General features: G+C 38.1%; 2 protein-coding genes across 2 annotated transcripts; both read right to left on the bottom strand.

Moving 5' to 3' along the window:
- On the bottom strand, positions 210-2,019 carry LOC109208850 (40S ribosomal protein S25). Its single transcript, XM_019372008.1, has 4 exons — positions 1,909-2,019; positions 1,756-1,827; positions 1,524-1,658; positions 210-509 (listed from the first exon to the last, which is right to left on the bottom strand). The coding sequence occupies exons 1-4, from the start codon at positions 1,909-1,911 to the stop codon at positions 396-398; spliced, it is 324 nt and encodes a 107-aa protein (XP_019227553.1). The 5' UTR covers positions 1,912-2,019; the 3' UTR covers positions 210-395.
- Positions 12,428-12,907, bottom strand: LOC109219121. The gene has a single exon (XM_019383541.1). The coding sequence runs from the start codon at positions 12,905-12,907 to the stop codon at positions 12,428-12,430; it is 480 nt and encodes a 159-aa protein (XP_019239086.1).

The raw sequence follows: 15,771 nt of genomic DNA, 5'->3' as shown, positions 1-15,771 counted from the left end.
CAGAACACATCTAATACACCCGTTATTCAATGACCAAGTTCTCTCTCAATTTAGGTACACAATTACTGCAGACCGAAATTAACTCCACCCATAGACCAATGCAGAATTCATATACCTTATACTACAGCAAGAGGCCTGGAATGGGTAAAAAGACCAAGTAAAAGGTAGGATATTAAAAAAAAGACTATGTAAAAGGTCGGAAATCTAAGTCACGCATAACCCTTTCTGGAACAAAAACAAAAATCATAATTCAGAAGCCAAAGAATTCAGTGAGTAACCGAACAAGAAGAAAGAGTCAAAAATCTTCAACTCATCGCACAAAATTTATGTCCTGACATGATGTTTCAAACAAAATGAAAGCTAATTAAACAAACAAGTCTAACGCTCTTAAAGCCTTAGGTGTTGGTAGCCCTGGTGTAAATCTGCTGGCTAGCATGGGCAGACACCATCCTGATGGACCCTCTAGCCATCAAATCCCTAATTGCCTTCCTAGCGAGGGATCCACTAATCTGCAAATTCAAACAAATGAACAATATTAGCACAAAATTATCAGCATATAAAATAAGGTGCATTACCAACAACTAACTGTCAAACCCAAAATTATAAATTAAAAAAGCTGAAACTTCATTAAGACTAGAAAATTTCTTTCATCAAGGATGCATGTGCAACAAATCAAAACCAATTCTCCCAAGCAGATCCACATAGTTAAACACCTTCACCTGAAATTTCTACAGTATATAGCTCAGATATTACTTTTTGAACATATATTTAAATCTTGAGCACCCTAGCAAAATTCCTTCATTTGCCACGGCTGCCACATCCAAATCCAAAACTCCTACCTTCTCTTTTGAGGAAAACAAAAATGAACTTATTCCTCCGACAATTCAACCAAAAACTAAACCCCTTCCACTAATACAATTGCCACCAAGTACTTCAAAAATCTTAACACACATGAGAAAGTCTTAATATTATCCAATGATGTCTTATCTTTTAATCTCACCTTGCCTGAAAGATGAATTGGGTTTTTAAACAAAGTCCTTAAAAGCACACTCAATTTCTCCCAAAATTAAGCCAAAGCCCATTCTTCTAATCACAACAATCCAAAAGTACAGATAAACTAGCAAAAGAAATTTCTATTCCAAACACAACTTGAAGATCAAGTCTTCATGTTATAACTCTTGGTAATCAATATTTCACTTAGCAAAGCATAAAGAGAAAAGGGCATATGCCAAGACACAAAATTTACATATCATGTTAAATTTGTGTTGTTACTCTATATTAGAGGTAAAATCCAGTTCTAGGAACAACTTAAACATTACACATTTCCTATGTAAAGGGACCAATAATATACATTTCAATTAATTTAAAAATGTCGAGTGAAATATCACACAGACCAAAATCAGAATATATCAGTAAACCTAAGGGAACAATAGCGCAATTACCGCTTATTTCGATAAACCCAACACTATACGAAACACTTCACAAAACTTTAAAATCAACATACTATAAAATTAGATCCATACCCTTAAACGATCGGAGAGGACGGAAGGGGTGATGAGCTTATACTTGGGAGCTTCAGAGAGGAGCTTGTCGTAAGTGGCCTTATCGAACAAAACCATGTTGTTCACCTTCTCCTTTTGCTTTCCCTTGCTCCACTTCTGCCAATTCACAAAAAACCCCAACAACATTAAAACCCTCAAATATTCCAATAAAAAAGAATAAATAAAGTCATATCAAAAAGGAAAAAGCTATGACCTTCTTCTTCTGCTTTCCACCACCAGACTTGGCGGGCTTGGACGACGGAGGAGGAGCTGCCTTCTTCGGAGCCTGCAAAAATGGCCAACATATCAGCATTCAGTTCTCAAACATATATATATGTAATATCAATAGAGCGGTAGAGAACCTTACCATTGATGGCGGAACTGCGTAAGGGGGTAGGGGGAGGGGGAGTAGCGGAGGCTAGGGTAAGAGAGGAGGAGAAGTGCAGTGCGAAGAGCAAAGGCGCTATTTCTAGACCTGTATGTATACCTGGGGGTTTCTAGGGTTTTTTTATTGGATCAACTCAGATGGGCTTAACTTATTTGGGCCGATGAGTGCTCAGCCTTAAATACATTACAAAAATTGGCATAATGCCTTAACCCCCCTAAACTTGTCGCGAATTATTAGTTTCCAACCTAAACTACCTCGGGTTCGAATTACAACACTAGGATAAGTGAATTTAGAAACTCCCCGGACTTCCACATGGCACAAGAAGTGATCTCAAATGGTCTTTGGTGTGTGAGGATGGATAAAAATAACCACCTAATCAGCTATAACGGTAAAAAAGTCCCCTAATTAACATTTTCCTTTTATTTTTTATATTCCTAACCGCTATCATTTCTTCCTCTTTATAAGTTCTTCCATTGAAGCATACTATTGCTCTTTCTTTTTGTATAATTCTATATTTTCTTCTTTGTTTGTTGAAGTTCTTAGTGATATTCTTGGTTTCCTTCCCAGTTTTTTCCAAGACATTGAAGATGAACCCACTTTGTAAATGTAGGTATCCGTCACATTTAAAAATTTCATGGTCAAATGTCAATTCGGGAAGAAGATTTTTTGGTCGTAAAAACTATTAGGTATGATAAAGTAATGTTTAGAAGGTTTAAATGGATTATAATTTATGTTGGGTTTGTTCTAGGTTTTTTCATAAAAAAAAATTGATAGTTGTGCTTTTTGTACAGGTTGATGATCGTAAGGCTTTTGAGTGGTACAAACCGGAATGTTACATCTCGCGTTTCTCGTACGTTAAAATTTCGTCTTCAATTAATTAACGTAAACTCGAGGGTGAGATCATCTTGACGTTAACGTACTTACGCTAAAAAGTGATAAATAAGTGTTACGAAGGATAAGGGGTACACGGATTAAAGAAAACGAGTTTCGTTGAAAGTGACCAATTTAAAATAAAATACGGATCGAGCGATAATACCCGATAATTATGAACTAGTATCATGCAAGGTACCATATGACCACGGCAATATAATACATAAAGTATATATGAAGTATTTTAAAAAATTAATAGATTGACCCCCCAACGTGGCAAGAAACGACAATAGCAAAAGGTGACTCTTGGTCACTTTTGCCAAATGGCCACCTAGGAATATAGCATAATCATGACTTAGGCTAAAAGTCTTAATAAGACTTGTATCTTGTAGACATTAACCATTATCCAGAACAACAATGGTTCTAACTCTCTACTTTCTCTCTCTAGAACACAGTAGTGAAGTTACCGTGTTTCAGCCATCGAAAATGGCCAGAGGAAGGCCGGCGAGGAAGCAAAACAACAAAACAACTGTGGCTATTGAGGCGATTGCCAAAAGGATAGGTATAACAACTGCATGCAAGGAAGGAGAAGGAACGGAAGAGGAATCAGACTGGCCAAACTTGCCAAATCGGAGTGGACCTAACACGCCAATCTCCGGTGCAATTGTAAGTGGAACTATGCAGCTGAACAACAATCAGATCAGAGGAACTCCTCAAACCATGGCGCCGGTACATGCATGGGGGATCTACTTCAGAAGGAGCAAATTGAGCAGGGGAGCGCAAAGGTGACGGAGCTGCAGGAAAAAGCGGATGAAACTCAAACAAAAATACCTGAGAACAGGACATGGGCTAATCTAGTTGGAAACAATCGATTTGGATTGCGAGGTATGAATCTCAGTTTTGTGGCTCCAATTGTGAAAAATGGGGAAACTATTGTTGAATTAGCAAAAAATGAAGTGGAGAAGGAAACAGAAAAATGGTGGAATGCTATGATATTATATGTAGTAGGCAACACACCTACTATAGGAGCTTTGGAGAGATTTGTGGCTAGTCAATGGAACTTCGTAGCTAAACCGATGATCTACTTTCATAACAAAGGATACATTGTAATAAAATTCACTAATAAGGAGGATAGAGATGCAATTATGTTTTCAGGACCTCACACGATTGGTAACAAGCCTATAATTACTAAAGTCTGGACGCCTGATTTCAATTTCAAGGATGAGATATTGAAGACCATTCCCCTGTGGGTAACATTGCCAAATTTGCCATTGAATTGCTGGAGTGCAGACTCACTGAGCAGGATAGGGAGTGGGATAGGGGTGCCTCTTTATGCTGATGAATGTACAACAAGAATGGAGAGAACATCATATGCCAAAATATTAATTGAAATGGATGTAACAGTGCCACTGCCCGATGCTACAATGGTGCAGGACCCAAATGGAAGGAAATTTAGGCAAAGAGAGTACATATGGAAACCAGATTATTGTGGAAAGTGTTTGATGATTGGCCACAGTTGTAATGAACAAAGGGAACAGGAAAATGCAAAACCAACAAGGAACAATGTGCAGAAGAAGATATGGCAAATAAAAGGGACAGGAGGACAAATGCAGCAGAAAGGAAAAGCAGAAGAGAAAACAAACAACACTGAAAACCAAATGATAGCAGTAGACAATGGAGGATGGAAGGAAGTAAAAGGAAAATCTACAGCAAAACCAACACATGTAACCGCTGAAGGAAGGATGAGCATAACAAATGGCTTTAATGTACTTAATCAAAATGAACAGGAAAAGCAGACTGAACAAGGCAGAACAATGGAGCAAGGCTAGTGCAGCAGGAGTGAAGGAATAGGGGTAATGCAAAATTTACACAACCAATAATGAAATTAGTAACTTGGAATATCAGGGGAATTAATAAGTGCTTCAAGCAAAAGGAGTTAAGTAGATTTATCAATAAAAATAAAGTTAGCCTTATGGCTATATATGAACACAGGACAAATGAAGAAAAAGGCAACAAGATCATGAAAAAGATAGCAGCAAATTGGAGATATAGTGCAAACTATGATAGCAAAGGGAAGGGGAGAATATGGGTGATGTGGGACCCAAACAATATCCAATTCATTGAAATATGGAAAAGCAATCAACTGATTCATGGGAAGGTGAACATTGGTAATGGCAGGATTCAATTCTACTTTACAGCTGTGTATGGTCTTCATACAGTTGAAGATAAGAAAGTACTATGGCAGGAATTGGAAGGGATCAAAAATGGAATTGATGAAGCATGTATAGCAATGGGGGATTACAATGCAGTGATGGGAGTGGAGGACAGGAAGAGTGAACATCCAGTACAGGAAGTAGAAATAAGGGATTTTAGGGACTTCATGTTAAACAATGGCATGAATGAACTAAAATATATAGGCACGAACTTCACATGGACAAATAACCATGTGTGGAGTAAAATAGATAGAGCCATAGTTAATGCTGAATGGATGACAACATTGAACCAAATGGAAGTGGTGGTGATGGAACCATTCATATCTGATCACACTCCTCTTTGTTTACAATTTGAGGAAATAAATGCAGAAGGTCCAAAACCATACAGATTTTACAACTATGTTGCTGAGCATCCAGACTTTCTACAAGTGGTTGACAAAGCATGGAGTACAGTTACTAGAGGGGAAGGAATGGAAAGAATATGGCAGAAACTTAAAGCAGTGAAGATAGAGCTAAAGAAGATGCATACAGAGGAATTCAAAAAAGTCAGAGAAACAGTCCAAACAACTAGGAAACAACTGCAGGAAACACAAGAGAAGATGCAAGACCCAAATCATCCAACTGGCCTGTTTGATACTGAGAAAGAATTAAGAGGAAAGCTAGAGAAATGGGTACTGATTGAGGAGAGCATTTTGAGACAAAAGTCAAGAACAAAATGGTTGAAACCTGGGGATTCTAACAGTGCTTATTTCTATGCTTGTATGAAGAGTAGGACTTCTACAAATCATATTAAAAGCCTAATGACTCAGGATGGGAAGCTGCTGCAGAATGACAAAGAGGTGGAGGAGGAAGTGGTGGGATTCTACAAAAAATTGCTTGGAAATGCTGATGCACAAATCCAATTGATCAACCCAACAGTCATGAAGAATGGAAAAATACTAACAAGAAGCCAACAGATGAAGCTAATAGAGCCAATATCTACAGAAGAGATCCATAAAGCAATAAAGAACATAGATGACAACAAAGCCCCAGGATGTGATGGATTCAATGTATGTTTTTCAAGAAAGCATGGTCAATAGTGGGGGAAGAAATAATCCAAGCAACAAAGCAGTTTTTTGATACAGGAGAGATATACAAACCAATAAACTACACAGCTGTGACTTTGATCCCAAAAGTGAAGAGTCCAACTTCAATCAAAGAATATAGGCCCATCTCCTGTTGTACTGTACTATACAAGGTGATATCCAAGATAATAACTACAAGACTGCAGATTGTTATGGACAGCCTCATTGATACAAGTCAGGCTGCATTTGTACCAGGAAGGGTTATATTTGATAATATCATTCTCAGTCATGAATTGGTAAAGGGATATGGAAGGAAGGGCATTACTCCAAGATGTATGATCAAACTTGATATGCAAAAGGCCTATGACTCTCTAGAGTGGGGCTTTTTAAAACAGGTCTTAATAGCAGTGAATTTCCCTGAAAGATTTACTCAATGGATCATGAAGTGCCTAAGTACTGTTTCATACTCTATACAAATAAATCGCAGGCCTACTTGTCCATTCCCAGCAAGAAAAGGATTAAGACAAGGGGATCCCCTATCCCTATTCTTGTTTATTTTAGCCATGGATTACCTATGCAGACTACTTAGATCCTTGAAGAACCAGCCAGACTTTAACTATCACCCAAGATGTGAGAAGTTACAAATTATTCAGCTAGGATTTGCTGATGATTTGTTGCTATTCTGCAGAGGAGATGAAGTATCCATTCAGATGCTATACAACTGCTTCTAGGAGTTTTCAAAGGTGTCAGGACTGAAGGCAAACACAAGCAAGAGCTCTATATACTTTGGAGGTGTGAACACAGCTGTACAACAAAACATCATGGAGAAGTTGGGGTTTCCAAAAGGAGAATTGCCTATAATATATCTGGGAGTCCCATTAAGCACAAAAAGAATGTCAATCATAAAATTTCAACCACTGTTAGACAAGATGCTTGGTAGGATTACATCATGGACTACAAAATTTCTCTCATATGCTGGCAGGATTCAGTTGATAAAGAGTGTACTGCTATCAATTCAAATATACTGGTCTCAATTATTTGTTTTTCCAAAGAACGTGGTTCATGCTATAGAAGCTATATGCAGGAAGTTCTTGTGGACTGGGGGGGATTGATTTAACAAAAAAAGCTCTAGTGGCATGGGAAAAATTGTGTCAACCAAAGGCAAATGGAGGCTGGAACTTGCTGGATATTGAACTATGGAACAAAGCAGCCATATGCAAACTACTATGGAACCTTGCTCAAAAGAAGGACAAACTTTGGGTGCAGTGGATTCATACTTACTATGGGAAAGGCAAAGTTGTAAACTGTATAGAAGTTAATCAAGCTTCATGGCTAGTAAAGAAGATACTGAATGCTAAGCACTACATGATAGAAGCAGGGATCAATTTGGAAGAAATACTTGAGAAAAAGTACCCAACAATCAATAGCATATACAAGATGTTAAGGAAGGATCACCAGAAGGTTCAGTGGAGAAAGCTGGTATGCAATAATGGAGGAATGCCAAAGTGGAACTTTATACTGTACATGGCTTTACTGGGCAAACTGAGTACCAGGGACAGGCTAGCAAGATGGGGAGTAATAAATGAAACACTATGTCCTATGTGCAAAGTGGAAGAGGAAAGCATGGAGCACCTATTCTTCAGATGTTCATTTACAGCAGGAATATGGAGCAAAATACTACAGTAGATGGGAATTAACAGGCAACCGATGGAATGGAGTCAAGAAGTAGATTAGGCATGCAGCAATGCTAAGAGCAGATCAGCAATTTCTGAAATCTATAGAATAGCACTAGCAAGCTGTGTATATCAGGTGTGGCAGGAGAGGAACTACAGAATTTTCCAAGCTAAACAAAAGCGAGAGGGACTACTGACCAAGCAAGCTATACAAATGATAAGTGGAAGGGGAAACACGATACCAAGACTACATAGAAGACTTGAAGAGCTGAACTTTTATCCATAAGGGATGATGAATACTGAAAATGTAAATAGAATAGTGAATAGATAATCAGTAAGAAGAATAGGAGTTACATTGATGAATATTAAGTCCGGGAGAATGTCCAGACTTTGTTGCTTTGTTTTGAGCTGTAATTTCTTGCGTTGGTAATAAAATATGATAATTACCACAAAAAAACAATGGTTCTAAAACAACCATCTGCTTGTAAAAAGGATCCATTCGTCCAAAATCCAAGGATCTAAAGGAACCATCTGCTTGGAATCATTTCTTGGTAAAAAAGATCTAAACCAACAATCTGCTTGTGGGGCTGAAGCCAAGAACGCAAGAACAGAGTCAAAAATTCATCCAAAACTTCAGTCCAATTTTCGTTTCAATCCAAGCTTCAAGCATAGGTTTCGTTCACATTTCGTAGAAGCAGAAAGCTTCACTTCGTTCAAATAATTTAAGAAACATGTATGTTAAGGCTATGCCCTTTTCATTTTGCATGATCTTGTCATTACACGATTTTGTTAATGAGCCATAAAGAAAAATTTATATCCCGGAATTTACGTATATTTGGCTAATCTCGTAAATTACATATATTTTCTTAGTTTTGTAAGTTACAATATTCTCCTTATTGGGACTTCATATTCAATTGAGTATTTTCTTCTTCCAGTCAAGAGAGCAGAGAATTTACATATATACAGTACTAAAAGTATTTTCATTACCATCGAGCTATAATCGATGGGCAGGCCCCAACTGGGCAACCTCTAATCAGATGGTAAGTTATATACCGAGCCTGCTGTGGCCGAGCGCCTACGAGCAAGCCCTGTTGGTCGAGATACAGAGCCTAGTACGGTCGGACGTGTATGAGCGAGCCTACTACGGTAGAGCAGATATATATACATACCGAGCCTTATAGGGCCGGACAGCTATTTTACTCACTATATTGAGAGAGTTGAGTCAGTATCAGCTGATGAGCATATCCTCATATTATCTTTGATCCCCAGTAGCTTTCAGTTATTATATTATCAGTTCAGTTTCAGCTTCAGTATATTGCCTTACATACTCGGTACATTATTTGGTACTGACGTCCCTTTTTAGGGGCGCTGCATTTCATGCGTGCAGGTTCAGACAGACAAACGGGTAGACCTCCTTAGTAGGTGTTGCCCGAGTTCAGCTTTATCGGTAAGCTCCCCGTCATTCGGAGTTGCCGGGTTTAGAAGTTTTGGTATGCATCTTGTGTATATATAGGATATGGGTAGGTCGGGGCGCCGTTTCGATCACAGTACATCTATCAGTAGAGGCTTGTAGACATATCCTGTTAGTTAGTGCAGTATGTTGGGCCTGTAGGCCTTGTATGTATATTTTGTGGCTTGTCAGTTGTAGTAATTATGACGGCCTTGCCGGCCCAGCCTTATGTTGACATTTAGTCAGCGTTTGTCTCTATTCATTTTTTATATTTTGCATCGTACATTATCTTGTAATGTGGCCTATGGCCAAAGTATGACATTACATGTTCAGAGACTCTTAGTCGCAAGTGATACGCAAGGATAGGTGAGGCACCGAGTGCCGGTCTCGCCCCTAGGCTTGGGGCATGACAAAAGTGGTATCAGAGCAGTTCTGTCCTAGAGAGTCTACAAGCCGTGTCTAGTAGAGTCCTGTTTATGGTTGTGTCGTGTACCACACTTATAAGCAGGAGGCTACAGGGCATTTAGGATTATCACTCTTTCTTCTTACTCTAGATTGTGTGGTAGAGCTCATATATAAGAATTCAAATTCCGGAATTCTATTTTTATTCGTAATAAGATGATGCCTACATCCGGACAGAAGGTTGGAAAGAGAGATAGTTGTGGAAGAGCTGAGGAATTGATTTTTTTTATGATGCCTATGATAAGTAAATATGAGGTCTTTAGCAGATCATGGGTGTACTGAAAGGTGTAAGCTTCCTGATAAGAAGCCTTATATTCAATAGTAACAGAGGTATATACAATTGGTCGCACCCATTCCAGATATGCCTTATGGGGGTTAACAAAAGTAGTATAAGAAGATATGATGAATGAATTGATTGCGTCAGTTGACATTTCCGAAGGATATTACAAATGTGCTAATAGATCTCTTTATGAGACACCTAGATGGTGCACTCTAAAATAGTGCAGCCAGATATGAGTACTACAAAGACATGCACTATAAGCCTTGAAGGGATAAACATTACCTTAGTGTGGCTCGTGTCCCTAGTAAAGCGAGAACGTTATATACCGAGCCTAATGTGGTCGAGCGCCTTTGAGCGAGCCCAGTTGGTCGAGATACAAAGCCTAGTACGTCCGAGCGCGTATGAGCGAGCCTACTACGACAGAGCAGATATATATACATACCGAGCCTTATAGGGCCGGACAACTATTTTACTCACTATATTGAGAGAGTTGAGTCAGTATCAGCTGATGAGCATATCCTCAGATTATCTTTGATCCCTAGTTGCTTTCAGTTATTATATTATCAGTTCAGTTTCAGCTTCAGTATATTGCCTTACATACTCGGTACATTATTTTGTACTGACGTCCCTTTCTGGGGGTGCTGCATTTCATGCGTGCAGGTTCAAACAGACAGACGGGTAGACCTCCTCAGTAGGTGTTGCCCGAGTTCAGCTTTATCGGTAAGCTCCCCGTCCTTCGGAGTTACCGGGTCTAGAAGTTTTGGTATGCATCTTGTGTATATATAGGATATGGGCAGGTCGGGGCCCTGTTCTGATCATAGTACATCTATTAGTAGAGGCTTGTAGACATATCCTGTCAGTTAGTGCAGTATGTTGGGCCTGTAGGCCCTGTATGTATATTTTGTGGCTTGTCAGTTGTAGTAATTATGACGGCCTTATGTTGACATTTAGTTAGCGTTAGTCTCTATTCAGTTTTTATATTTTGCATCGTACATTATCTTGTAATATGGCCCATGGCCAAAGTATGACATTACATGTTCGGAGACTCTTAGTTGCAAGTGATACGCAAGGATAGGTGAGGCACTGAGTGCCGGTCTCGCCCCTAGGCTTGGGGCGTGACACGGAATTTCCAAAATAAGCTAATGTTATTATTTTGGGTTTGTTGAAGAAGAGAAATAAACAAGAGCAAAGCTGAAATGGAGAAGAACATTGAAGATTAGTTTATGTATTAGTGTAGTATGCAGTGTGAGGTTGTATTTTGGATGGTGTCCAATTTAATCTAATTTTGATTGGTGTCTATGTATTTGATAAAAAGTAGAATGAATTGTAATATTTAGAACATAGGATGATATGAGATGATTATTCCTAATTTTCATGATAATCGCAACATTACTGTGTGGTCAAATGCTTTCTTCCTTCGTTTATGGTTGTTACATAGACTATCTCGATCGACCTTTCTTCAAGAATTCTTCCAGTAATAATTAGAAATTTATTATTTTCTTTTGATTGCTTAGGATTATGGTATTAGTAAATAAGGGATAAATTAAACTAACGTGGCTAATTAAAATTGGCAGTACTCCTTGGTTTACATTAATTCACCACTTGAAATATAGACACTGCCACAATAAGAACTGAAAATTGCAAATTTGCGTAACAAAATTGGATAGCAACAAAAATCTGGACAGTATCACAAAAGAGCTGTTTACCTAAAAATCGAGCAGCTACATAAAATACTGCCAAAAAGAAAGTTGTAATTATCTAATTACATACCAAGCATACACCAAAAAAACTAACTTAATTAGAGAACAAATCTATGTTGTTTCTTTGGATGGAGATTTTTCAGTTTGAGATCTTGTTTGAATCTTAGTAGCATTTGCTTTTTTTGGACTCTATGCATAGTACCTTTCATTTGGAATTCTCTTTTACTAACAGCTGGCTTCCTTTCCACTTTAAAGACTTGTTAGGCTTATACCCTATATCGCCGGTAACTTATGCGGAATTCATCATTATAGGTGTGGTAAATAATCTGCTGCTATGCAAACCTTAGTGAAATTATGAGAAAAATATTTGAATATAACTCCAAAAGATAATAGAAGTAATAAAGTGATAGCAAATTGGGAAAACACTTACATTACAAAACTATAACCAGTCTTAGATACAAATACACCATTTTCCACAACTCTTGGACTCTTGTACTTACTTCTGCTCACTCTAGCTTCACCTCCCTTGCTTATAGATTCTTGTTGACTATCAACAACACTTCTCTTTCTTGTACTTTCAGTTAATGACTGTTGGGAAGCATTATACTGACATATAACAAGTTAAAATATAAATTTGTCAATAATTTAAAGGTAAGCGGGGTATATAAAATTTACCTCTGTTGTGACTACTGTATTTCCTGTAGTTGTTGTTGTTCTTGTGGCTGATGTTGCATAAGGCCTTGAAGGACAACTTTTTTTATTATGTTTACTGGACTTGCAAATCGATCATGTCATAGATATTCCCATTTTTGATAACTTTCGAGCTCTTTTAATTTCTCCTTCCTCCTTTCTTCTATTCTTCTTGGTCCTGCCAGGCATTTTTCTAACTGTAGGTGGCTCAATCTTTGGATTTGATGTAGTTGGCCACATTATCATATTGGGGATAGGTTGTATGAAATTGGAATAAGCTCGCAAATATGTCTCCTTTCTGTACCATGATGAAATTGACTCAGATGCATCAATCCTCCTAAATTGCATTGCTATTATGGCATGTGCAAAAGGAATACCTTTCAGTTGCCATGACCTGCAACTACAATATCTTCTTTTCGGATGAACAATAAACTTAACTATACTTTCCATAATTTCAAATCCATGTTCTCCATTCCAATAAATCTTATACTTCATTGACTTCTCCACATTAATGTTGAAGTACTTCAGTGCCATTGGAAATATCTCATCCACCCAAGTTTCAGCAAAGGCCCTCATCTTAACTATCCTTATTATGATCTTGACTCTAATTTCTTCTAGTATTGACACAATTGTCTTGTGTCTAGCTCCCAATATCTAGGCATTAAACCTTTCCGACATATTATTGTCCACACTGTCAAATTTGGAGAATTCTTTGAACTAGAATTTGCACCATCTTTCTTTGTTGTATAAAATAATATCTTCAACAATATTGTGTCCCAATGTATTTAATTCATCTAGCCTTTTTTAAATTCGGCCTCAAATATTGCTCTAGCACAACTTCAAAACTTCTTCCTTCTCTCAATTTCCTTCTATTTTTTTGACCAGTTACAAGTGCTACCAGAATTTTTTTGCAGAAGCACATCTCTATAGTCAAAAGTCTACCAAACTCAGCAATATGATCTCACATGACTTCTTTCAAAATATTTTTTCTTGTCTTTAAACAAATAGCCTTACCCACATACACACCAAAGTCTTCCCTGACAAGATCTTGTATTTCCCACCCTTTAATGGTAGGTTGTGAAATAATCCTCTCCTTATAATGATTGGCTAGATATTTAGAATTACAAAGAAAGTTGATGTTGGTCTTATGGCATTTATGTCTAGGATTATATGTCTTGACTGTGAAAAATTTGAACTCCTAACTTCATTGCTAGCATATATCATCCAAGGACAACCATCTTTGCACTTCATCCTAACTCTACGTGGCTCATTCTTGTATTTGTCTAATTGAACCCCTTTCTTTACAGCATCTCAGTGCCTGCATCTTCTTCAGAGGAATTAATGGAATTGTTTACATCTCCACTAGCAGAACCTTCTCTCTGAACATCACCACTGGCAGCATCTACTTCCTCTCTTATATTTTTTTCAACCCTTTCAGAAGTGTTTAAAGAATAAGGAAACTCTAGATCTAGATTTATAGTTGGAACTAGTGTAATTATTGGTGGATGTGGACTAAATAAAGGCTCATGTTCCTTGTGCCCCATTTAGATTAGTTAATTGACTACCACCTCCTTTTTCACCATTCACATATTGGCCAACATGCCCCACATCCTCAAAATTAAAGTCATTGCAGATAAATATATTATCACGAACCAAATCTCAACCCGTCGTGATGGCGTATATCATGATACTAGGCAAGCCGACAACTCATACTTACGGACACTTTCAAATTCATATTATACTAAAACAAGTTTAAATAAGTGAAAATCTCATAAAAACTAGATGAAAATATCACAACCCAATACAGAAATTTCCGAAACCCGGGCGTCACTAAGTACATGGGCATCTATACAAATACACAGTCTCAGTCTATACCGTCTAAGAAAGTAGAACTAAATAAGTAAAAACTGGCGGATAGGGGAGGAGATTCAAGGTATGCGGACGCCAAGGCAACTACCTCGATAATCTTCGAACGACTGAAAACTCTGAGAATCAGCAACCACCATGTTCGGAAATACTTGGATCTGCACGCGAAGTGCAGCGTGTAGCGTGAGTACAACCAACTCAGTAAGTAACAAGTCTAACTTTTGGGCTGAAAGTAGTGACGAGCTTTACATGTACAATCCAATCACAGAAATATAGTACAGAAATATCGGCATGGTTTCAAGTTTAACAGATAAAGTTCAAACAGGTAAATATGTCAAGTGTAACTGAAATGAAAAATAATACATCTCGATATCTACATGTAAGTTATGTATACCAACTATAATACAAAACAGTGATGAAATCATATGCATACTCAGAGTATTAATCACTCAGTCCTCCCATTCACTCCATCCTCACATTCACTCATTCCTCACAACCACTCAATCCTCACAACCGTTCGGCACTCGCTCTCGGCACTCGCACTCGCACTCGGCACTCAGCACTCGCACTCACACTTAGTAGGTACCTGCGCTCACCGTGGGTGTGCAGACTCCGAAGGGGTAGATCTAGGCCAAGCGCTATCATAAGCCAATCATGGCATGAATCAATAAAGCATGCTGCGACGTGCCGCCCAATCCCATAAATATTCTCACAATTAGGCCCCCGGTCTCACTCAGTCATCAATCTCTCTTGTATCTCGGGCTCACAAGAACAATCAGCCCAAACAATAATGATATGATGTATCAATAAATGGCAACTGAGACTGAGATATGATATGCAAATAATAACTATGACTGAGTACATAATTGTGAATTAAGCAAATAATCCAATATGCGACATGACCTCTGTGGGTCCCAACAATATCAGCATGTAGCCTAAGCATGATTTCTAACATGACTCGCAACTCAATTTATTTAACACATGAAGAATATACAGATAACAACAAGATTATTCAACTATGCTATTCTACAAAATCGACCAAGTCACAATTCCTACGGTGCACGCTCACATGTCCGTCACCTAGCATGTGCATCACCTCGACACCAATTACATAACACGTAATTCGGTGCTTCATACCCTCAGAACCAAGTTTAGAAGTGTTACTTACCTCAAATCGTGCAAAACTCTACTCTAACAATCTCTTGCCTCGCGAATCGGCCTCCAAATGCCTCGACTCTAGCCACAAACAATTTGATACAATCAAATTAAGCTATAGGAATCAATTCCATATAAAAATGTTAAGTTCTTAATCAAAAGTTAACCCCCGGGACCACATCTCAGAATTCGATGAAAGTTACAAAATCCAAATACCCATTCAACCACGAGTCCAACCATACCAAAATTACTCAAATCCGATACCAGAATCTCGCTCAAATCCCCAAAATTCGGCCTAAGAAGTTTTCTCCATTTCCCCCCAATTTTTCAATCCAAATCACTAATTAAATGACGAATCAAAGATATAAGCATAGAATTTAACAAAACTAAGTAAGAATCACCTACCCCAATGATGATAG

Source organism: Nicotiana attenuata, chromosome 2 (assembly GCF_001879085.1).
Source record: "Nicotiana attenuata strain UT chromosome 2, NIATTr2, whole genome shotgun sequence".
NCBI classification, from domain to species: domain Eukaryota; kingdom Viridiplantae; phylum Streptophyta; class Magnoliopsida; order Solanales; family Solanaceae; genus Nicotiana; species Nicotiana attenuata.
The sequence above is the reverse complement of the archived record's forward strand: the minus strand, read 5'-3'. Positions and strand labels throughout refer to the sequence as shown.